The 25,960-nt window shown below is 40.4% G+C and overlaps 1 protein-coding gene across 4 annotated transcripts in view; it reads right to left on the bottom strand.

Annotated features, from left to right (window-relative positions):
- Positions 1 to 1,043: 1,043 nt before the first annotated feature.
- LOC132815775 (protein DBF4 homolog A-like) overlaps positions 1,044 to 25,960 on the bottom strand; it is a 50,457-nt gene continuing 25,540 nt past the window's right edge. For 2 of the 4 annotated variants that reach the window (XM_060824962.1, XM_060824961.1), the window contains exons 6-13: positions 24,838 to 24,907; positions 24,158 to 24,228; positions 23,603 to 23,648; positions 21,723 to 21,768; positions 18,289 to 18,420; positions 13,456 to 13,591; positions 12,513 to 12,631; positions 1,044 to 4,479 (exon numbers count right to left, since the gene is read on the bottom strand). In XM_060824962.1, the coding sequence (XP_060680945.1) occupies positions 3,300 to 4,479; positions 12,513 to 12,631; positions 13,456 to 13,591; positions 18,289 to 18,420; positions 21,723 to 21,768; positions 23,603 to 23,648; positions 24,158 to 24,228; positions 24,838 to 24,907 (1,800 nt within the window). In that variant the 3' untranslated portion in view covers positions 1,044 to 3,299. The remainder of the gene's footprint in view (positions 4,480 to 12,512; positions 12,632 to 13,455; positions 13,592 to 18,288; positions 18,421 to 21,722; positions 21,769 to 23,602; positions 23,649 to 24,157; positions 24,229 to 24,837; positions 24,908 to 25,960) is intronic. The other 2 variants (XM_060824964.1, XM_060824963.1) reach the window with 2 other exon arrangements.

Below are 25,960 nucleotides of genomic sequence, written 5' to 3'. Positions count from 1 at the left end.
ACCTGCACGAGTCCCTCCAAGCCACTCATCATCTTGATGTGGAGATTTATAACCATTCTTCAGTGTCACTGGGTGAAAATCCTGCAATTGTTTTAACCACATTGTGGGTCTCCTTACAGCAAGTGGACTGCAGACACTCATCAGCACATTCTCAAGGAAAAGGGGTAGGCAATGCGAGCCCAGCCAGCAGTGCAATATCCCATTAGCAAACTTTCAAAAAAAAAATCAGTTTCATAACAGATATCAACCTTCAGCCCAAGCAACAAAGTAGGTGTGTACAGAACAAAACAGAACAGAATATATAAATAGGTTGACAAATTAGAATGCTCACAGCTACTATATTTGGACAAATTTATGCAATAATAAATTGAAACATCTTCCAACATGGGGCTTACCGGTGATTTTAACATCACAATTTGCTTTATAGATATTGTAAGGGATACAGTCCTCATATAGGTAAGAAGCTGAATAGAATGTTTATTTCATACTAAGAGACCTGTACTTGCACTTGTTGTTCAGGTAGGGCTCTTCTGCAAAGAGGAGTGTTAATACTCATTTGTTAATAAACAAAATATTCATGCTTTCACTTTGCTGTACAAAATTCCAGAGAACCTATACCAAATACTTTCAGTCTCTATAGATTTAGAGAACTTGGTGCAAATGGTTAACCAAGTAGATGATATTAGCCATTCTGAAAACAGATTTTAAAAATTCAATCCTTTATCACTGCTGACACTGTTTTGGAGAAATATTTAAATGCACATAGAATCCTGTGGTCACTTTTCTGTCAATTAGTTAATTACACAACGAGCTAAAAATATTTAGTATTACAGCTTTAAAAGATCCAATATTTTATTCTAATTCAAAAACATGAATAACATGTTTAAAGTAACCATGAATAACTCAATTACATTAAATGAAAAGTAAATAAATCAAATGCATTACAGTATTGGTGATAAATAGAGCACAACTTTCAACAGATGTCAGACAAGTATTGATATGATTGGATTTCCCATTACTTTACCTGCATTAAATTTAATTTTTGCCAAATTATGTTTTATTCTGGTTGAAGCAACAGTTTGATTTTTGGTACTTGGATGTTTTTATAGCAATCTTAAGAATTTATTATTTGGATCATAAAATTGAAGGGCACAATGCAATTCACTCAGATATAGTGAAGTAGACTTAAAACCTGGATAGCCACAAAGCATAGAGTGCAGTTTATTTAAACAAATACACTTAATGGCAGAGGTTAGAGCATAAAAATTACTCTCAGCGTACAACCACCATACCCCTGTTGTCTTTAGATCTTTTTGCTCAGTTTCTCAGTTCACCTTTGATGGGATAGTTTCTTGAGCTCTGGTAACTTAGTGAGTTCCCCCATTATTATATTTTCACATTGAACTGGAGAGAACTAAATAATCAGTTTTCTAATAAACAACCAAAAGGGACTTGAGCTAGATTTCGTTCTCCTCCCAAAAATAGAGCTCAAATTAATAATCTGATTAAGATTTGGTAGCTCAAAAGAAATATTCTAGCCTCTATAGCCCAGTGCCATCTAGGCTCCAAGTTCTGAAATTTCTTCCCTAAAACTGTCCATCTGTCACCTCACTAAGAAGTCCCTTTAAATCCTTCTCCATGATTCCCTGGCCATCAATACGAAAACTTCTTTCTGAGATTTGACTTCAAATGTTTTCTAATAATTCCTCCTGTAAAGCATCTTGCTATATTTACCATGTTAAAAGAGGGTATACAAACAAAAATTGAAAAACTTAAAAATCACATAACACCAGGTTGTAGTCCAACAGGTTTATTTGGAAGCACTACCTTTCAGAGCGCTGTTCCTTCATCAGGTGGTTGTCAACCAAATAAACCTGCTGGACTATAACCTGGTGTTGTATGATTTTTAATTTTGAACACCCCAGTCCAATACCGGCACCTCCAAATGAAAATTGTTATTTTTCATGCACTTCTGCGGAAGCCATCTCTTTCAAAGGGATTAAATAGCAGTTCCACCTTTACTAAGTTTAAATAATCACACATCATGGATATTAGCTTTGTGAAATGGATCATTGTGCATTTTTAAGGATCCAGTTTACCATCAATATTCTGAGGTAAGAGGCTACATTCAGACTAAGTGGTATCCAATTGTAACAAATGTCACTCAATTCCAAATAAAACAGAAATTTCTGGAAAATTTCAGCCGGTCTGGCAGCATCGGTGAAGAGAAATCAGAGTTAACGTTTCAGGTCCAATCACCCTTCTTCAGAACTGAGCGTCACTCAATTCTCTCTTAAAGAAGAGCTCCATACAATATAAATGTGACATTTGAAATCCCTATCTCTTACGCTTTTCATCAAAGTAAGATTGCCAAACTTTGCATTGCCGTTTCACAGGCAGAGCCTGAATTTGGCTATTAACCAAACTAGCTCTATATAGTTGAGAAGGTTTTCATCAGTCACAGATCCCAGACGTTCCATCAGATCCAGATCCAAGTCACGAAAGAAAACGCTAACAGGCGGTTCCTGATTTCAGAACGCTCATTCTTATGAAGATGGTCCCATATTAATTTTTAATATTTAGGATCAACATGTGAACATTTGGCTGTGCTTATGAACGGATGTATTATACTGCCCTGAATGCATTTTGATTTGTGCACAAATTGGCCTATAAACATACTACCATTTGTAACCCAGGGACTGCCTATAACTTCAGTCACTTTATTTCTCTGTAGTTTTGTATTAATTGCTGATTCCACGTTTTGAGGTTGTGTTTTTACACCAAGAACAACTGTAACGATAGGTGCATTTAAAAGTTTTGTATTGATAAGAATTTAAATTAATTCAGCAATAGCTATACACTTTTATTAAAAAAACCTTGCAATTGTGTGTAATGCAAGGCAGAAGCAGCATTTCACCATCACCTTTATAAGGCAATCAAGAATGAGTAACAAATGACAGTGCTGCCCACATCCCATGAACAAATAAAAAATTAAATAATTTTTGAATTTTACTGACAAAGTTGGGTATCTAGGACAAAATTTTAGGTCAAATTGATCATGTTATTGGTTAAAAACAAAATGGTTATATAGAATAATGAAAAAATGTTAAAATGGGCTCATTGTTCTTCAAGTGGTTGGTAGGTAGATAGCATTTATTTTTCATTTTCAGTCCTAATAGACACATTAAAGTCATCAAATTGAAAAACCAATATATAACCAGAGTAGACCCATGGTAAAAGTAGAACATGAATAAAATTGTAGTTCCTTCATGTCACTCGTTAAACAAATAAGCATTGCACTAGAAACCAAGAAAAGATGACAACGATGATGATTGGGCAAATAGTGAAAGGATGTTCTCTGGCTGATGGTTACCCCACATCCCTGACACGCTCTGTGACGAATGATCTGTAAAGCCCGAAAACTCTGAACCACTGCTTTCACTAGTTTGAAATAACTCCAGTAAATTTTTCAATGGCAAGCTGGAAGCTTCACCTTCCTCAATTAAGCATCTCTCCTTTGCAAGTGAACTTATTTCTATTTTATGATCTTGAGCCTTCTTCTTATTTCTTCCAGAAATAGCTGAAAATCTCACTTTTCGATGCAGTTTTGTACAGGGTGAAGAAAATATAGTTTGAGAAATTGAACCCAGTTCAGTTTTCTGATGTGCAGCTATATTAAACGAAGGTGCTATTTTTTCATGTACCAATTCTTCATTTCCTCCCTTATCAAAAGCCAATTTTGTCTGCAGAGGGCTGCAAGAACATTCAACAAGAGCTGCTGTAGTATCATGTGCATCATCATCATTTACCCTAGAATGTTTGGGAACATTTAGGATTGGGCTTTCCAGTTCTTTGCGCTTATTTTGCAAATTATTTTTGGATGACATGTGTAGCCTTGTTTTGTTTTCATCACTGTCAGAACACACAGCGGAATTTAGTTGTGATCTAATCTCACACACATTCTGATCAAATAGGTGCTTACATGATGATTCTTCAGTGACAGATGGAGACTTATCAACTGATAACTTTCCAAGCTGATGCAAATGTTCTGACATATCGACCTTTGAAATTATGGAACCACCTTCATTGTCTTGGCACAAAGATAAACTACGCCAAGTTGTTTCTTTCTTCTGATTTTCAAAATTAACTGCAGATGTTCCTTCCCCAATGAACTTGTTGTTAACAGAAGTGGACAGAAGCAGCATTTCAGAAATGCTAACATGACTTGGTGTAGACAAAGGCAATATCTGGCTAGGTGAATTCAGGATACCTGAAGAAATAATTTCTTTTCCTTGGAAAGACAAAGTACTTGGTTTAGTTTCCCATCCACTGACATATTCATTATCCTTTCTGGTGCACATTATTGAAGATTTATTTCCTTCCACGTGTTCCTTATATGGTCTTCGAAATTCTTCACATGTTCCCGCAATACTTATCTTGGTGAAATCATTGGTGTACACACCAATACTGCACTTTGACCTAAATATAAACAAAACACTTTTGTTAAAATAGGAGAATTAAGTTTTCCAATTCATTCATTATTTAATCAATTAAATATTCATAAAAAGTGACAGACTATGGATTTAATCTCAAAATGGTACACTAGACTTACTGATCTGATTTGCTACTGTGAAAGGCACAGTGGGTAAATAGATTAATTTGAAACATATCAATAAATTCAACTATTTTAAATAAAGAAGCATATAAAGGTCATTGAAGCAATCTGCGTCTTCTCTTTAGAAGATGAAAAACATCAGCGTTGCTCCAGCATTTTCTTTTTTTGGCAACTAAAACCAATATTAGAAAGGGAAATATGAGTACAGAAAGACCAGATGTAGACAGGAAAAAAACTGTTATACATTAAATCTACAGCCAGTTAAAGGTCATATAGGCACATTAAGCACTAAATTCAATTGAAAAATCTGTTAAAAGTATTTTCTCACAACAGTCAACATAAATAAAGACTAAGAACAAATTACAATGGCAGTCAGTTTGGGACAGGATTTTTAAACCACAAGCTTTCTGAGTTGAGTGTAAAAAAGCTCCTTGCCAGAGACTCCGTTCTGTAAAATTACTCTTCTCATCATGTTAAATGGATTATTAAATTCTGTTTGATGAAGAATCCCAAGAGATTAATATGTATAAGATTATGGAACCACAGTGGACATAACCTAGAATGAAAAAGCGCATTTATATATAATCTTTAATGCAATAAATATTTTTCAGAGGAGAAACAGACAAAGGGCTAAGAAACACGATCAGAACTTAATAAGAAGTTGGAGCAAGAGGCACTTTGAGCCTGATCAGCCATTCAATATGATCGTCACGGATTTTCAACTTACGTTCCATTTTCTTATCTGTTCTCAGCCTTAAACATATTCAATGATGCAGCATCCACAATCGTCTGGAATGGACAATTCTAAATATTTAGAATTCTGCGAGAAGAAACATTTCCTTATCTCAGTCCTAAATGATCCACATCTTGAAACTGTGTCCACATTCTAGATTTTCAGCCATATAACCTTTGAGTATCTACTGGTCAAGTCCTTTTAGTATCTGGTGCATTTGAATGAAGTTACCTCTCATTCTTCTAATCTCCAGAAAATGAAGACCCCAGTATACTCAGCCTCTCATCGTTGGAGAACTTTCTCATCCCCAACACCAATTTATGAATCTTTATTGTACTACCTCCAATACAAAAGCACCTTCCCCTAAATATGGGAACCAAAACTGTACAGTACTCCAGATACAGTCTCACCAAAGCCCTTTACAACTGGAACAAAATTTCTGCATTCATGTACTCCAATCTCCTTGCAATAAAGATCAACATAGAATCTACTGGGTTAGTTGCTTGCTCTATTGCATGTTAATGTTGTGCTCCTTATACAGGTAATTTCCCCCTGAAATTAACATTTGCAAATTTTGTACGTTTTCAAAAATATTCTGTTTTTTCATCATGTGTAAAGTTAACAACCCATATCAGGTTCCTTCAGCCAGCTTGTTGCAGTCACAACTTCAGTGTTTTCCTTAAGGCTAGCACTCCTGTTAGCTTTGCCTCATGAGCAAACAGATATGTAACTGTCTGTTTGCCCAAATCAATACTACAGTATGCAAATAGCCACAGCCAGCATTCACCATTGCTATATTCTACTCGTAAAAGCCTGCCAACTTGAACGTTTTCCTATCAGTTAAGCAATCCTCCATCCGTACTAATATATTAACCCCCAACTACATAAACCCTTATTTTGTGTATTGAACTTTATTGGGGCACCATATCAAATGCCTTTTGGAAATGCAAATATATGCATCTAAAGATTCATCTTTATTAACCCCACCAGTTACATCCTCAAAATCTGTCAAATACAAATCTCCTTTCATAAAACTATGTTGATTGGTCTGAGCACACAATGCTTTTGTAAGCACATTATTACAACTTCAGCATTTCCTGACAATAGATGTAGGGCTAACCAGCCTATAGTTCCCTTTCCTTTTTTTGTGTAGCTGTTACATTTAATTTCCAATCAACTGAGACCGTTCTATAATCCAAGGAATTTTGAAAAATCATAACCAGCTCATTCATTTTCTCTACAGCTATCTTGTAGAACCCTAGAATACAGAGGATCGGGTCCTAGGGATTAAATACAATAGCAAGTTTCTCCAATAGTTTTTCTGGAGAACACTCTTATTAACCATTAGCTCACCCTCTATTTCTCTTTTTAAATTTGGCTCCCAACTCGAAGACAAAACAACATTTGTTCATTGTCTCTCACATGTATTTCCTTATTCCACGTGGCAATCTCTCCTCTTTCTGCCTCCAAGCGACCTATTCTTCTTGTCTGTATATGCTTGCAAGAGCTCTTACAATTTGATTTAATATTCCTGGCTAAAGGAGAATTCGAAAGGAGATTAAAAACTCAGAAGGAGTGAAGCAATGAAGTTTAAGAAGTGTGATCCAGATAAGAGAGCCATGTTTCTTAAAATTCACTCCAATTATCCTGGACCAGAGGTGTAACAGGTCAGATCCTAAAAGGTATAGCCTTGGACTCAACCCTGTAAGTAAAAAATGAGGTCTGCAGATGCTGGAGATCACAGCTGCAAATGTGTTGCTGGTCAAAGCACAGCAGGTTAGGCAGCATCTCAGGAATAGAGAATTCGACGTTTCGAGCATAAGCCCTTCATCAGGAATGAGAGAGAGAGAGCCAAGCAGGCTGAGATAAAAGGTAGGGAGGAGGGACTAGGGAGAGGGGCGATGGAGGTGGGATAGGTGGAAGGAGGTCAAGGTGAGGGTGATAGGCCGGAGTGGGGTGGGGGCGGAGAGGTCAGGAAGAGGATTGCAGGTTAGGAGGGCGGTGCTGAGTTGAGGGAACCGACTGAGACAAGGTGGGGGGAGGGGAAATGAGGAAGCTGGAGAAATCTGAATTCATACCTTGTGGTTGGAGGGTTCCCAGGCGGAAGATGAGGCGCTCCTCCTCCAGCCGTCGTGTAGTTGTGTTCTGCCGGTGGAGGAGTCCAAGGACCTGCATGTCCTCGGTGGAGTGGGAGGGGGAGTTAAAGTGTTGAGCCACGGGGTGATTGGGTTGGTTGGTTCGGGCGGCCCAGAGGTGTTCTCTGAAGCGTTCCGCAAGTAAGCGGCCTGTCTCACCAATATAGAGGAGGCCACATCGGGTGCAGCGGATGCAATAGATGATGTGTGTGGAGGTACAGGTGAACTTGTGGCGGATATGGAAGGATCCCTTGGGGCCTTGGAGGGAAGTGAGTGTGGAGGTGTGGGCGCAAGTTTTACATTTCCTGCGGTTGCAGGGGAAGGTGCCGGGGGTGGAGGTTGGGTTGGTGGGGGGTGTGGATCTGACAAGGGAGTCACGAAGGGAGTGGTCCTTGCGGAACGCTGATAGGGGAGGGGAGGGAAATATATCCTTGGTGGTGGGGTCCGTTTGGAGGTGGCGGAAATGGCAGCGGATAATACGTTGTATGCGCAGGTTGGTGGGGTGGTAGGTGAGAACCAGTGGGGTTCTGTCTTGGTGGCGGTTGGAGGAGCGGGGCTCAAGGGCGGAGGAGCGGGAAGTGGAGGAGATGCGGTGGAGGGCATCGTCGATCACGTCTGGGGGGAATCTGCGGTCCTTGAAGAAGGAGGCCATCTGGGCTGTGCGGTGTTGGAATTGGTCCTCCTGGGAGCAGATGCGGCGGAGACGAAGGAATTGGGAATATGGGATGGCGTTTTTACAGGGTTCAGGGTGGGAGGAGGTGTAGTCCAGGTAGCTGTGGGAGTCAGTCGGTTTATAATAGATGTCTGTGTTGAGTCGGTCGCCCGAGATAGAAATGGAAAGGTCTAGGAAGGGGAGGGAGGAGTCTGAGACAGTCCAGGTGAATTTCAGGTCGGGATGGAAGGTGTTAGTAAAGTTGATGAACTGTTCAACCTCCTCGTGGGAGCACGAGGCAGCGCCGATACAGTCATCGATGTAGCGGAGGAAAAGGTGGGGGGTGGTGCCAGTGTAGTTGCGGAAGATGGACTGTTCCACATATCCTACGAAGAGGCAGGCATAGCTGGGGCCCATGCGGGTGCCCATGGCAACTCCTACGAAGAGGCAGGCATAGCTGGGGCCCATGCGGGTGCCCATGGCAACTCCTACGAAGAGGCAGGCATAGCTGGGGCCTATGCGGGTGCCCATGGCAACTCCTACGAAGAGGCAGGCATAGCTGGGGCCCATGCGGGTGCCCATGCCCATGGGAACCCTCCAACCACCAGGTATGAATTCAGATTTCTCCAGCTTCCTCATTTCCCCTCCCCCCACCTTGTCTCAGTCGGTTCCCTCAACTCAGCACCGCCCTCCTAACCTGCAATCCTCTTCCTGACCTCTCCGCCCCCACCCCACTCCGGCCTATCACCCTCACCTTGACCTCCTTCCACCTATCCCACCTCCATCGCCCCTCCCCCTAGTCCCTCCTCCCTACCTTTTATCTCAGCCTGCTTGGCTCTCTCTCTCTTATTCCTGATGAAGGGCTTATGCTCGAAACGTCGAATTCTCTATTCCTGAGATGCTGCCTAACCTGCTGTGCTTTGACCAGCAACACATTTGCAGTTGGACTCAACCCTGCAATGTGTGTACAGGTATAATGGACCAACTTCCAAACCATCATCTCCCAGACCATACAGAACCTCATCACCTCAGGAGATCTCCCACCCACAACTTCCAACCTCATGGTCCGGGAACCCCGCACTGCCCGGTTCAACCTCCTTCCCAAGATCCACAAGCCTGACCACCCTGGCCGACCCATTGTCTCAGCATGCTCCTGCCCCAATGAACTCATCTCTACCTACCTCAACATTGTCCTATCCCCCCTAGTCCAGGAACTCCCCACATATGTTCAAGACACCACCCACGCCCTCCACCTCCTCCAAGACTTCCGTTTCCCCGGCCCCCAACGCCTCATCTTCACCATGGATATCCAATCCCTCTACACCTCCATCCGCAATGACCAGGGCCTCCAAGCCCTCCGTTTTTTCCTCTCCAGACGTCCCCAACAGTACCCTTCCACCGACACTCTCATGCGTTTGGCCGAACTGGTCCTCACCCTGAACAATTTCTCCTTTGAATCCTCCCACTTCCTCCAGCCCAAAGCAGTAGCCATGGGCACACATATGGGCCCCACCTATGCCCGTCTCTTTGTTGGTTACGTAGAACAGTTGATCTTCCGTAATTACACCAGCACCACTCCCCACCTCTTCCTCCACTACATTGATGACTGCATTGGCGCCACCTCGTGCTCCTGCGAGGAGGTTGAGCAATTCATCAACTTCACCAACACATTCCACCCTGACCTTAAATTTACCTAGACCATCTCTGACACCTCCCTCCCCTTCCTGGACCTCTCCATCTCCATTAATGATGACCGACTTGACAATGACATTTTTTACAAACCCACCGACTCCCACAGCTACCTGGATTACACCTCTTCCCACCCTACCTCTTGCAAAAATGCCATCCCGTATTCCCAATTCCTCCACCTCCACGGTATCTGCTCCCAGGAGGACCAGTTCCACCATAGAACACACCAGATGGCCTCCTTCTTTAGAGACTGCAATTTCCCTTCCCGCGTGGTTAAAGATGCCCCCAACGCATCTCGTCCACATCCCGCACCTCCACTCTCAGACCCCACTCCTCCAACCGTAGCAAAGACAAAACGTCCCTGGTGCTCACCTTCCAACCTACAAACCTCTTATAAACCAAATCATCCGCCGACATGTCCACCACCTACAAAAAGACCCCACCACCAGGGATATATTTCCCTCCCCACCCCCTTCCGCCTTCTGCAAAGACCGTTCCCTCCGTGACTACCTGGTCAGGTCCACGCCCCCCTACAACCCACCCTCCCATCCTGGCACTTTCCCCTGCCACCGCAGGAACTGTAAAACCTGTGCCCACACCTCCTCCCTCACCTCTATCCAAGGCCCTAAAGGAGCCTTCCACATCCATTGAAGTTTTACCTGCACATCCACTAATATCATTTATTGTATCCGTTGCTCCCAATGCGGTCTCCTCTACATTGGGGGAGACTGGGCGCCTCCTAGCAGAGCGCTTTAGGGAACATCTCCGGGACACCCGCACCAATCAACCACACCGCCCTGTGGCCCAACATTTCAACTCCCCCTCCCACTCTGCCGAGGGCATGGAGGTCCTGTGCCTCCTTCACCGCCGCTCCCTCACCACCAGACGCCTTGAGGAAGAACGCCTCATCTTCCGCCTCGGAACACTTCAACCCCAGGGCATCAATGTGGACTTCAACAGCTTCCTCATTTCTCCTTCCCCCACCTCACCCTAGTTCCAAACTTCCAGCTCAGCACTGTCCCCATGACTTGTCCGGACTTGTCCTACCTGTCTAGCTCCTTTTCAACCTATCCACTCCATCCTCTCCTCCCTGACCTATCACCTTCATCCCCTCCCCCACTCACCCATTGTACTCTATGCTACTTTCTCCCCACCCCCACCCTCCTCTAGCTTATCTCTCCACGCTTCAGGCTCTCTGCCTTTATTCCTGATGAAGGGCTTTTGCTCGAAACGTCGATTTCGCTGCACTTTGGATGCTGCCTGAACTGCTGTGCTCTTCCAGCACCACTGATCCAGACGCATAATCAACATAGTTGATTCTTAATTGTCTTATGAAATGGTTTGCAAATCTACTCAGTTGTATCAAATCCTTACAACAGTTTAAGGCAACAGCGCAACATCACCTCATTATCTAGACAATTAAAATCCACAAAAATGAAGTCTGTGTGTGCAGTAAAACACTTACATACAAAGAATGAACTTTTAAAGAAGATCGTTGAAGCAAGTTATGGAAAAACAAAGTATGGGGGTAGCAAAGGTGTGCATAAAGGATGCAATGATACCATAATTAAAATAACAGCAAACATGGAAAATATTGCAGTCATATTGAGAACAGAAGACAGTTTAAATCTCAGGTACCGGCTGAACATAATGCAAAGAATGTGCACATTCTGTCTTTGTTCAAAGAATGTTCAGAGAAGGAGTTTCAAAGCAAGTACAATGTTCTGATAACAGCCAAAACATGAGTCTTGTCAATTTTTTCAAGCAGCCCTCCTGAATGTCACTTATTTTAGAGTCCATTTACCATCAAGACTGCTGATTTTCCTTTGATCAGTCGAAGATAGCTCAGCATTTGTTCCTTTAATAAGTTCTGTGAAACACTGCCTATGGGAAGAACCCTACATTGATAAAGCTAATGACTACTCAGTTGGAGGATAACCCATTGCTGGTGGTGTACCTGTTTTACTTGGACAGTAGGAAAGCAACCACAAAAACGCAGCATAAGAGGTTGCTGAGGTTACCAAAGTGTTGCGATAAAAAATGTGAGAACCAGTTCCATAATTTAAAGTTAAGTTTGATAAATCTACTAAAATGCCTTTAATTTATTAAAACTATCAGTTAAAGAATTTCCTATCAACTCCAAATATGATCAATGACAACATATTTAATATCCAGAAATGCCACAAGAAATGGAAAGCTGGCCCTAATGGAATGAAAAAGGAAAACAATTCTATTGAATGCAGACAGTTATGCAGTGATCCTTGGGATATTATGTCATAACTTTTTATTGGCTAAAGAATCAAAGGTGACATGTGACAAGAGGTCATAACTAGAATTGGTGAGGGAGGCTGACACAAACATGCCTTTCAAAAGGGAACTATAGGAGGAGAAAAAATGCATTGTTAAGGGAAAAGGGTTAGTCACTGGAATGGCAGATTGCTTGTAGAGGACTTAGATAGATGCAACTGAGCAAGTGGCTTCCTTTTATGGTGTAACCACACTATGATTTGGGAAGGTAGTAACAGCATATTTTCATCAGCATGTGCAGTTCCTAGAAATTCCTCTGTACAAAGGAAAAATGCACCTGAAAATCAGAAAGATATGACCAGAATAAAAAACACTTTTCAGAATATAATTGAAATCTACATCATGTATCAATTAATGGGATGGAAAAAATAATATTTTTACCTTTTCAGCTTGTCCCTCTGGAGTTCTATAAAATCACAATCAAACTGAGAAATTATTTTATCCACTACATTAAATTCTGTGCTCTCCGCAAATTTCCTATGATGTTCACTTTTCAGATGCTGGAAAAGAGTACAGAAGAATTAACATGAAAGCAAGGTAATGCAGAGAATAAGAGATGGAAAGAAAATGTGATGTGCTTTATGCCATTAAAGGAGAAAAGGGAAGAAAGAAGAAAGGGAAACATTTGGCCAAGGGCAGGAGAAATTAAGTGATAAAGTGTGTTCATTGCCTGCCGCAGTGTTCCACTGAACCTCAACACAAACGCAAGGAACATCGAACTTAACAATTCCAAATCAGAAACACTGCCCTGTATTTTGCCTTTTTTGTTTGCCATGAGTTGGACTGTGTTTCATGATCTTGCTTTCAGGCAGAGATGTACATTGTTCTGCCACTCACACTTACTCTAGACAATAGCTTTTTTCTTTGCCACAACAATGATGGCTCCCTACCTTTTTTGCCATATCATCTTAACATTACATCTTTAACACAATGTATATTCAAAGATGAAGTTTGAGCTACTTAGGTTTTCTGGTTCCCTCCAGTGGCCATATTTAATATGAACAAATGACTGGTTTAAACAGGTACTTGGTGGTTTTATGTGTCAAATTACCCAAAAGGTCACAAGGGATTTTGATATAATGGTATCCATAACCATAGTAACAATTCTGCTTTTTACTATGCCACTTTTCACATGGTCCCAAGATGATGGTTAAAGCAGTTCTCTGTTTTTATCCCTGTTCATCTGACTTTTAAAGTGCTCACTTTCCTTTTTCAGAATTAGTTAACTAGAATTATTTAATCTGTTGCTCCTAAACTATTATAACACCTCTACATCGTGCAAGCTATGTAAAAATAATGAACACAGTTGGAAATTAAAACTTACAATTTTTAAATCTTCATACTTCATCATGCAGCATTCACAGTAACCCTTCTTTTTCTTCTCTTTCAAAGTTTCTGTGATTTTTGTGTCCATTTTGCCATTCTTTTCACTGCATGCTATTCTGTGGCATTTACTTCTGCTTCCAAAGAGATAAATAGAAAAGCAAGCATGACAGTTTGTGTTTATTTTCAAATAATAGCATTTTTAAAACACTGTTTTTATATTTTTGACATACTCTGGCAATTAATTAAATGATGGATATTTCCAAACACTTCAAGTTATAGAAATTATACAAAGTTGAATGCTCAACAGTCACTTCAAAAGATTAACCCCAAGAACACTTCCTGACATCTAATTGCGACCATTTTCTTAAATTTGATTACTTACATATTGTTAGTGTCACATTTTGGTATTGCATTGCATACAGTTTTGGTCTCCCCAAAGAAGTACTTGTCACAAGAGTGCAAAAGATTCACCAAACTCATACCTGGGATAGAAAAATTAAGTAGACCTGTTCTATCTTCTATGGACTTTAAAAGGATGAAAGGTGATCTCAAATATACAAAGTTGTTATAGGGTAAATGCAGGGAAACTATTTTCCTTGATTGGGGAAAGGGGGTCTCGAACATGGTCTCAGGTTAAAGGACAGGCCATAGAAATCCTCCTGATTTTAGTTTTCATTCTTTTAAGAGGTTGGTGAATATTGGTAATTCTTGTATCCTAGAAGACAGGGGAGGCCCAGTCATTAAGTATAGTGGATTTCTAAACATTAAAAACAAAAGGGAAAACAGCAGAGAAAATAAGAGCAGGAATAGGCCATTCGGCCCATCAAGCCTGCTCTGCCATTCAATACAATCACAGCTAAGCATCCAACTCAGTACCCTGTCTCTGCTTTCACAAAATCATAAAATCCCCACAGTGCAGATTTGGCCCATCAGGTCCGCACAGATCCTCCGAAGAGCATCCCACCTAGATACATCCCATCCCTGTAACCCCGCATTTACTATGGCCAATCCACCTCACCTGCAGATCTGTGGACACCACAGGGCAATTGAGCACAGCTAATTCACATAACCTATATATCTTTAGACAATGGGAGGAAAACAAAACATCTGGTGAAAATACAGACAGACACAGGGAACGTGCAAACTCCAGAGACAGTAGTACAAGGTTAGAATCGAACCTGGGTCCCTGGCGCTGTGACACAGCAGGACTAACCACTATGCCACCATGCCCTTTAGCATTAAGAACTATATAGATCTCCTTTTTGAAAACAAGCTTCAACTGCTTTCTGTGGCAGAGACTTCCAACATTTTACTATTCTCTGGGTGAAAAGAATTATCATCTTAATCCTAAATGGCCTGTCCTATATCCCTAGATATCAGGAATATCCTGAGTTTAACCAGTGAATCTGGTTAGAATTTTACAGGATTCTATGAGATACCCTTAAAAATGTGTTGCTGGAAAAGCGCAACAGGTCAGGCAGCATCAAAGGAGAAGGAGAATTAACGTTTCGGGCATAAGCCCTTCTTCAGGAATGAAGAGGGTGTGCCAAGCTGGCTAAGATAAAAGGTAGGGAGGAGGGACTTGGGGGAGGGGTGTTGGGAATGCAATAGGTGGAAGGAGATTAAGGTGAGGGTGATAGGCCGGAGAGAGGTGGGGCGGAGAGGACGGGAAGAAGATTACAGGTCAAGAAGGTGGTGCTGAGTCTGAGGGTTGGGACTAAGAAAAGGTGGGGGGGGGGGGAAAATGAGGAAGCTGGAGAAATCTGCATTCATCCCTTGTGGTTGGAGGATTCCTAGGCGGAAGCTGAGTCGTTCTTCCTCCAGGCATCATGTTGCCATGGTCTGGTGATGGAGGAGGCCAAGGACCCGCATGTCCTTGGCGGAGTGGGAGGGGGAATTATAAAGTGTTGAGCCACGGGGCGGTTGGGTTTATTGGTGCGGGTGTCCTAGAGGTATTCTCTGAAACGGTCCGCAAGTAGGCAGCCTGTCTCCCCAATGTATAGGAGGCCACATCGGGTGCAGCAGATGCAGTAAATGATGTGTGCGGAGGTGCAGGTGAATTTCTGAATGATATTGAAGGATCCCTTGGGGCCTTGGAGGAAAGTGAGAGGGGAGGTGTGGGCACAAGTTTTGCATTTTTTGCGGTTGCAGGGTAAGGTGCCGGGAGTGGAGGTTGGGTTGGTGGGGGGTGTGGATCTGACAAGGGAGTCGCGGGGGGGAGTGGTCTTTCCGGATCGCAGATAAGGGTGGGGAGGGAAATACATCCTTGGTGGTGGGATCCTTTTGGAGGTGGCAGAAATGACGAAGGATGATCCGATGTATCTGGAGGTTGGTGGTGTGGTAGATGAGGACTAGTGGAGTTCTGTCCTGGTGGCGAGGCTAAAGGGCGGAGGAGCGGGAAGTGGAGGAGATGCGGTGGAGAGCATCGTCAATCACAGTCTTTAAAGAAGGAGGCTATCTGGGTTGTTCGGTATTGGAATTGGTCCTCCTGGGAGCAGATGTGGCGAAGGCGAAGGAATTGGGAATATGAGATGGCGTTTTTACAGGGGGCAGGGTGGGAAGGGGTGTAATCTAGGTAGCTGTGGGAGTCAGTCGGTTTATAGTATATGTCCGTGTTGAGTCGGTCGTCCAAGATAGAGATGGAAAGGTCTAGGAAGGGGAGGGAGGAGTCTGAGATGGTCCAGGTAAATTTGAGTTCGGAGTGGAAGGTGTTAGTAAAGTGGATGAACTGTTCGACCTGCTCATGGGAGCACGAGGTAGCGCCAATACAGTCATCAATATAGCGGAGGAAAAGGTGGGGAGTGGTGCCAGTGTAGCTGCGGAAGATGGACTGTTCCACATATCCAACGAAGAGGCAGGCATAGCTAGGGTCTATGGCTACTCCTTTGATTTAGAGGAAGTGGGAGGATTGGAAAGAGAAGTTGTTAAGAGTGAGGACCAGTTCAGTCAGTCGAAGGAGGGTGTCAGTGGAAGGGTACTGGTTGGTTCGGCGGGAAAGGAAGAAGCGGAGGGCTTTGAGGCCTTCGTGATGGGGGATGGAGGTGTACAGGGACTGGATGTCCATGGTGAAGATAAGGCATTGGGGGCCGGGGAAGCGAAAATCATGGAGGAGGTGGAGGGCGTGGGTGGTGTCCCGAACGTAGGTTGGGAGTTCTTGGACTAAGGGGGACGGGACCGAGTCAAGGTCTGCAGAAATGAGTTCGGTGGGGCAGGAGCAGGCTGAGACAATGGGTCGGCTGGGGCAGTCAGGTTTGTGGATTTTGTGCAGGAGGTAGAAACGGGCGGTGCGGGGTTGTGGGACTATGAGGTTGGAGACGGTGGATGGGTGATCCCTTGAGGTGATGAGGTTATAGATGGTCTGGGAGTCCAAGAACTCCCCACCTACATTCGGGACTCCACCCACGCCCTCCACCTCCTCCATGATTTTCGCTTCCCCGACCCCAACGCCTTATCTTCACCATGGACACCCAGTCCCTATACACCTCCATCCCCCATCACAAAGGCCTCAAAGCATTCCGCTTCTTCCTTTCCCGCCGAACCAACCAGTACTCTTCCACTGACACCCTCCTTCGACTGACTGAACTGGTCCTCACTCTTAACAACTTCTCCTTCAATACGTCGATTCTCCTTCTCCTTTGAAACTGCCTGACCTGCTGCGCTTTTCCAGCAACACATTTTTAAGCTCTGATCCCCAGCATCTGCAGTCCTCACTTTTACTCTATGAGATAGCCCCCTGATTCTTCTCAACTCCAGTCTACCTTCATATATCAGCTGTCATTGCATTATCAGTCTGGTAAATGTTTGTTATACTCTCTCCCATAGCCAGAACATCCTTCCACAGATAAGGAGACTAAAACTGTAAGCAGTACTCAAAGTCTGGTCTCACCATCACCCTTATACAATTAGGGGAAGCCATCCCTACTCCCATACATGAACTCTCTCACTATGAATGCCTACATACCATTTGTCGTCTTCACTGCCTGCTGCACCTGCATGCTTACTTTCAAAAACTGAAGAAAAACTAGGTTATGTTGCACCTTCCCCAGAATATCAATCTCATTGAAGTACAGAGCTAGACTTAAATGCTGAATTGCCTGTTTCTGCTCATATTTCATATAATATCATGCACTTATTAATAAAGGCACTTATCACAACCTCATCTTTAGTGTAAAACAATTTTAAAAAAATGGATGTGGGTTTCACTGGCAATGCTAGCTTTGTTGCACATCCTTGACTGCCCTTAATTGCATGGTTTGCTGGGGTATTCCTAAGCCAACAGTCAACTGCACTGCTGTGAAACAAAATCACATTTAGGCCAATGACAATATTGCTTGCCTACTTTGCGCACTTCATTCAGCTCACCAACCAGTTATTCTAAAGCTGACAAAATAGGGAGGTCAGAAAGCGACAAATCACCAGGGTCAGGGCAGAAGAATAATTTTTGTTTTCCAAATTCCAGTTCAGTTAAATCGGCAATAACTGTAAGCCAATTATTGGGCTTGTATAATATTTAGTTATTTATTCAATATTCAATAAAAACTATGTTATGGTTTACAGCCTAAGCAACAGAGGGAATATTTTTTCATCCATGTTTCCAATTCGTGACATGTAAATATCATTAAGCTTAAAAAATGTTTTTTCTTACTTCCGGGTTCACTATTAACTGGATTCTCCTAATTCAAACACACATAAGCAGTAGATTACTGATGCAAAGGTAGCAAACTAAAACAAAATCATAACAACAAACATTTTTGATTACATGTTAATAAACAAGCTAAAATGTTATTGTTACTGTGTTTTTCAATTAACTGAAAATAACAAGGTGAATTACCTAGCCTTCCCTTTATTCTGCTTATCATTGGTCTTGCTTTTCTTGTCCATATCAAAAGGACTCCAGGGGTTTGAACCAAGGTAGTTGATCTCTGGGTAGTAATCTAATTGTACATACAATGGTCTGTAATGGCTGAATAAAACAGAAATTTCAAATATTTAAGAAATTGATACATTTACTATCTTAACCTTTAGCAGCTGATGGTAGATCAAAGACTTTTAAAATCCTTTTTTTTACACAAAAAGCAAATAGAGCGCAGACTGTCCAAAGACCATTGATCAGACCTAATTTACTTGCCTCTGTTTCAACCTCCACAGAGCAGAGAAAGTGTAAGGGAAAATAATGGGTACTTAAATTTATGATTAGATTTATAATTTAGAGCTCTGGTTAGATTCTCTTTTGTTAGAGATGGTCAATGCTTGGCACTTTGTGTGCCATGAATATTACTTGCCACTTCTAAACCCAAGCCTGAATATTGTCCATCTCTTGCTGAATTTGGACATGGACTACTTCAGTATCTGAGGTGTTGTGACTGGTGTTGAACATTAAGCAGTTGTCAAATATCCCCACCTCTGACTATACAATGACACAAAGGTCAATGATGAACCATTTGATTATGGTTGGGTCTAAAGCACCACCCTGGGAACTCCTGCAGTGACATCCTGGAGTTGAGATGCCTGACCTCAGACTACTACAACCATATCTATTTGTGTTAGGTATGACTGCATCAGCAGTTTTCCCTGATTCTATTGGCTCTAGTTTTGGTAAGGGTCATTAATGCCACACACTGATCAAATGCAGCCTTCATATCATATTCACCGCCCCTCAAGCGTTCAGCTCTTTTGTCCGTGCTTGAACAAAGGCTGTAATGAGGTCAGGAGTTGAGTGGCCCTGGCAGATTCCAAAGTAAGTGTCAGTGCTTTTTGCTATCATGGTGATGATGATACCTTTCTTCACTATACTAACGACTGAGTGCAGACTGGTGGACCAGTAATTGGCCAGGTTGGATTTATCCCACTTTTTGGGCACAGGACATATTTTCCACATTGCCAGACAGATGCTAGTGTTGCAGTTGTATTGGATCAGCTCAACAAGGGGCTCAGCAAGTTCTGGAGCACAAGTCTTCAGGATTATTACCAGAATGGTTTTAAACCTTCCAACCCATGACATTCTCTGTCACCAGAAGATTGTCAATGGCAACTCAAGTCTTGGACTAATCTCTGGAAAAAACCTTAACATTTAAAAAATTGTGCTCAAAGTTCTACATGGTTCAGCAGAGCAGCTGACCAGAAAGAATAGTGCATGCAATGTTTTAAAACTTTATATTTCAAATACGAGCAGGGGGTCAATAGGTAGTATTCCTACCTGTGCCAGAAGGTTACAGACAACTCCAATTCCTAAGAAAATTCTAAACAGCACTAAGGAACACATCACTGTCATAGGTATCACCTTTCTGATAAGATATTAAACTAACTGCCCCTTCAGTTGAACATGAAGATCCTGTGACAATATTTCAAAGAGTGGGGGAATGATTCTTGGTGTTCTGAACAATATTTAACCTTAAATCAAAATCACTAAAACAGATTATATGGTCATTATCACATTGTTTTTTTCTGGGAGTTTGCTGTGCACAAATTTGCTGCCAGAATTTCCAAATTACAACAGCAACTGTACTTCATTGCCTGTAAAACACTTCAGGATGTCATGTCAGTTTAAAGTGCTTCTCTATTTGCACTACATGGAGATGTAGGGAGTGCTTCCAACCAGCCCTTAGCGGCATCCAGGTGCTGCTATTCTCCCAAACCTTTTAACATAAAAGAAACTCCAAGCCTCTCCCCAATTTCAAAACAATCTTTACAACCGCTAAATACAGGACTGTTCCCATGGGTACCCAGTTGCATCCAAATTTCCACGAGGTTTTATCCAAATGATAAGATTTGGATAATGATAAATATTTTTAAGATTTGGAGGACCTGCATTTGCATATTGTTTATTACAGGTCAGGTGTGCAGACTTCACATTCCTCCGACACCCATGAAAATCAAGGTCAATGGTTTTAGATTCAGTGATATCGGGAATGTTTCTTCCAAGTATATTTCATATGCAGTAAAATTCAAGTTATCCAACACCATACTAATCAAAATGTATCACAAGCCAAATCCCCAATATTCTTCATAAAAATGTGCATTCACCAATATTCAGTACAAATGGCATAAACAAAATGAACATCCAGAAGAATCAAAGAAAGGAACCTGAAATTCAATGCAAAATAAATTATTAGATAGTAACAAGTCTTGCTATCTTAAAACTTCAGTCTCAGTCAGGAATTAACTGAATTGGGATGCCAAACAAACATTCTAAACAATTCTAAGAGTGCAAATCGCATTCACTTTATATTTCTTACTCTCTGTTGAGGAGATATTCCAGTTTAAAACTGTTTATTTGTATTCTCTAGATTTATGCTTCTTTAGCCAAGAGGATGTGTTGCTGAAGTTCCCACGAGATATTGCTAGAATGAAGAGTTCTTTCATTGCATTAGCACTGAAAATTTCAACGGATTGCTGCTTAAGCCATCAAGCTTAAGGAAACAGTAGAGACTGCTATCTAGAATGATTCGGAGGGGCCGATGTTGGACTGGAGTGGACAAGGTTAAAAATCACACATCACCAGGTTATAATCCAACAGGTTTATTTGGAATCAACAGTTTTCAAAGCACTGCTTCATCAGATGGTTATGCCTGATGAACTACCTGACGAAGCAGCATTTCGAAAGCCAATGATTCCCAATAAGCCTGTTAGAGTAGAACGTGGTGCTGTGATTTTAACGCTATCTAGAATGAATTTCCAAACATTGGTCTCACTAACCTTTTTCTCCTTTGCTTTGTGTATCTGTCAGAAAAGAGTCCAAGGGTATTTTTGTCTCTTAATGGCAGAAAGTTGGTCTTTAACTTGATAGATAATCGTGCCATCAGTCAAAGTATTTTAGCAGGAATGCAGCTAACTTATTTTCTTTCCCCCAAACATCGCTTAACTCTATTGTCTACAACCATCAGTTCTTCCTTTCAAAGGTATTCAAAAGCATCACCGCAAATGTTAATGCATATATCTTTCACCTCTGCAAATTTTGTTGTTGTGATATTAACATCCATGACCAGCATTTTTGATTTACACTCACAGTGGTTACAGGAAACAAAAAATTTTACTTAAAAGATGTTATTAATTTTTTATCTTATATGGCTATCGTAGCATTGTTTACTGTTATTACATGAACTATTTATTAGAATTTACAAACAGAAATTCTCGAGTATTAAATTCACTCAGTAAATTGTTTCACTAAACTGAAACACGTTTCAAACTATTAATACGATGTCAATCTGATATTGAGAAGAGTGTCTGAATCAGGAACATACTTTAATTGTGATACAATTAGCTTACCGGTTCATTGCTTCGACTTTGATAAAAGGTTTCCTCAATTTTCCTGCTTTTTAAATTAAAAAACATTTTAGATATACAATACAAATCCACAAAACATTATCCTCAAAGTATTCAAAATTTGAGACTTGATAAGCAAAATGAATGATCTCTATTTACTTTGATATCATGTTTTCTCTATATTATTTCTGAACTTTGTTTATGAAAAAAAGTTTTCTAACACTTTCTCCCGAATGTGTAAGCAATTGTCTCAAACATCAGTTTAAATTGACAGTTTCCACATGTTAAGAAATCTATATACAATGAAATTAAAAAGGAATTAGCATATTAATATCCATGCAAAATGGGATACTCAATTACCAGATAATCAAACTGCCTAAAAATACTAGTGGACATTCTGGTATGGTGCTTCTGATAAATCAGATAAGAAACTGCTTTCAGAAAAATGGCATACCATCCAATCATGGGTGACCTTTTTTTAATACCAAGTCAATGTGTGGCAGAAATAATAAATGTCACGAAATGTCCTTCAGATCATATACTGATCAGATTCCCAAATTAGTATGTTTTTATTACAGGGATTACACTGATTGGCAGTTAGTTTTGGGAAATTAAGTCGAATAAGTAACTGACAGGAACAATTGGCTATAATGGACAATGTCATGTAGGATTTAAAGTGAAAGGAGAACAAGGATAAGTCAGTATACCATCTGGTAACAAACAGAGTTCAACAAAATTAAAGAGGAACAACCTAAATTAATTGAGAAGAAAACAGCAGAGAGATGAATAGTAGCAAAGTAGTATAGTTTATTCATAATCACAGCCACTGAACTGGTGACAGAAATATGTGCTGTACAGATGTATTGCCAATATAATGTTGAGAAGGTAGTAGATGTCAGCTTTCAATTCTTGACTAGTTCTCCAAAAGCACTGCTCAGAGTTGGAGGGTGTAATACATCATAGAAAGGAGTTGTATACAATGGAATGCCACTGACTAACAGACACTGAATATGGTAAAAATAGTTCTCATTACAAGGCATTTTGAGATTGTATTTCATACTTTATTCATTATTCTGCGAAAACTATGAATGAATTGAATTTATTTTAAGTTTGTTTCTTTCTTTTTAAAAAATATAGTATTTATGTCAAGGTTACCAAGCAAGATTGTTCACAGGATGCACTAATTGGAAATGCCTGCTGTTATGGGGAAGGGAAGAGGTACTGGAGATGGCAAGTGGGATTTAGTGAGTACCTTGTGCCTCTTTTTTTTTTCACATTCATTAAGTCCTTAGCTGGAAGTTTTTCCATTTTTTCCCCTCAGGAAAATTTTACTCATACCCTAATGTCCTCAAGTCTCTTAGCAATTTTCAAATGCTTCCACAATATCGGTCTTTTTGAACTGAACATTCCAACATTTCCTTCCTGTTTTCTAAAACAACTGATTCTTTTCATAGATGTGCACATCACTGACTGGGGGAGCATTTTCTGTCCATCTCAAACTGCTTTGAGGTGGTGATGAGCCACCTTCTTGTACAGCTACAGTTGGTCAATGTAGCACACGTATATCCACAATACTATTCGGAACAGTTTCAGTGAAGGAAAAGCAATATAGTTCCAAGTCAGGACAGTGTGTGTCTTGAAGGGAAATGTGAACATGGTAGCATTCCCTTGTACCTGCTGTCCTCATCCTTCTAGGTGGTAAAGTCACAGATTTGGTATTTGCTGGCAAAAGAGCCTTAGTGAGTGGTGTACAATCTTTTCAGTCCTTACAATTTTGTATTAAACTGCTTCTTCAATAATACTCACCACCCATTTCTACTTCCATCCTGATAAAGAATTATGCATCTGGCCTATGCAAGAAGTCTTTAGAGTAAAATACGTACCTTTTGTTCTATGACTATTAGATTGGGTAGTTCGATTAGACTTGGCCTAAACAAAAACAAAACATTCGATAAATTTTGCTCTTCAAAGCAAAACAAAGAAGCAATTCATTTATTATCCATATCCAAAATATTTGGATGAACATGGCTTGCCTGTTATACTGGTTGCAAAATTAAAAACGAACATGCATTTCAAACTTCAAGTTCTCAAACTTGTGATACTAAGACTTGGCAATTGAATTCTGGATTCAGTCATCAGTGAAAAAACAGCTGGAAGCAGTCCTTTCAATCTCTAAGTTCACTAGTAAATATATTCAGGTGTAAACAAAGTGGAGATGCCTGAAATTGCATTTTCTGTTTGACACTGCAACCTTAACACACTCATTACTTTGTCATAATCTTTTCTTGCCTTTAACACCATTATTAAGTGAGAAAACAAAACAGAAAATCTTCTAATAAAAACAAAATATTGTATACACTAGAAATCTAAAACTTTACCACAAAATGCTCTAACCAAGGCTAACCATCCAAGCGTGCAAAGTATTGTTGCCTTCTTACCCCATTGATTGTCGCAACAGAGTTTGTGGTTACAAACGACTCCTTCTTTCTTGAAATGTAAGTTTTCACATCTAAAATTAATGTTAAGGTCTCATAAATCAAAAATAAACTCAAACAGAAAAATTGGAATGTAACTATGGAAAGATTGCATGATTTAGGCCTCTGTTATAACATCAGGTTTCATCAAATGCATTTTTAATTTCATGAACTCTGGTCAGAAAACTGATACGGTGCAACAGAATTACTATATATGCCCACATAGCACACTTCATGTAATTCATTTTGTAGTGAACGAAGATAACAGAAGTTTAGTTTGTACGAATATCAGAAGGAGCCAACCTGATGGTCACAGTGAAATCATTTGCTAATTTTTTAAAGGAAGAATTAGAGGAGGATAGGCATTCAGAAACACAACTATGCCAAGAATTAGTTTGGAAATGCACCTATCATACATTTCATTCAAACCTTTACAATCCATACACGACACTTATCATCAAAAATATTATGGTATTAGAATTTTGAATTCTTAATGAATAATTGAGTTGAACATTTAAAAATCTTGCTGGTTGGGATAAAGTCACCAGTAATCTTCTATCCAAGCAGTTCTCATTTATATAGCGATAATCTCACATTGAATTTACATATCAACCACTGCAGAACAAAATGTAATGAAAGGATACCATCTACATATAGTATTCGCACTCCCCAAGCGAGAGCATTCGAGAGGATGTTGTTTCCAGGAACAAATTCCTGTATTGAGGGGCAGAAGGAAGGAAGGATATGGATTTGGAAGCAGCAAAAAGTGTAAACATCTATCACAAATATTTCATAAAATGGTACAATAAAAATAAATACTAAAAACATTTATGAATATTTATTAAATAAGATACAACATATTGTTGAAACAATGTCTCAAATATTTACTAGATATGTTCAATTGCAACACCTTTTCAGTATAAATTGGAATCACTCCTCAGACAAAAGCTATCTCTAAACAAACATCAGAATTCATCTCAAATACATACAATGAAATGACTAGATACTGTTTACAAAATCAATATTTACATTGACTATAAGTAATTTTTGTTTTGATCTTAATTATTTGTTGCACAGTTCTCCCACACTTCACAATGGCAGCTGTGTTGATATTATGGTTTTAAGACATGTATTTTATCCCTTTTTTTAAGAAATGAAGAAAGGTTTTTTACAGAGGTGATGGGTAGTCAGCTCCAAAGCCAACAAAGTAAACAGTTGGGTTTTCAAAAAAAAAGTTGGAACAATAGAAGCAACCTTAATGGGTGAGGTCAACTACTACTGAATCAGAATTTTTCGTTTTTGCTTTCAGGAGCAGTTGCCGGGGTATAGAACCAGCGTTTGGAATTTCTCCCTGCTACATCTGCCAGAGGAAGTGGTGAAGGCTGCTTTAATTACAACATTTAAAAGGCATCCAGATAGCTACACAAAAGAGAAGAGTATAAGGAGGTACATGCCAAATGCTGGCAAATGAACTACATTAAATTAGGATATCTGATTAGTATGGATGAAGTGGACCAAAGGGTCTGTTTCTGTGTTATGCAACTCTATGTGTCTCTCTGTTTTCTCTTGATGTTTTTCCTCCTGTACTATAGAATTACACGAGACAATCTATTTTACTAAATTTGCCTTTGCCAAAGGTGTGTTTGTGGATTGATACTACATTGTAACAGTTTCAGTTTAGTAGTTAAATAATCTAGTATTCTGTTAAGTTTTCCAACAGAATTAAATTATTCTAATTTCTTCTTTGTTTTGTTGCATTTTAATGAT

This window comes from Hemiscyllium ocellatum, chromosome 5, assembly GCF_020745735.1.
Source record: "Hemiscyllium ocellatum isolate sHemOce1 chromosome 5, sHemOce1.pat.X.cur, whole genome shotgun sequence".
Classification (NCBI taxonomy): domain Eukaryota; kingdom Metazoa; phylum Chordata; class Chondrichthyes; order Orectolobiformes; family Hemiscylliidae; genus Hemiscyllium; species Hemiscyllium ocellatum.
This window is presented reverse-complemented; position numbering and strand designations above follow the sequence as displayed.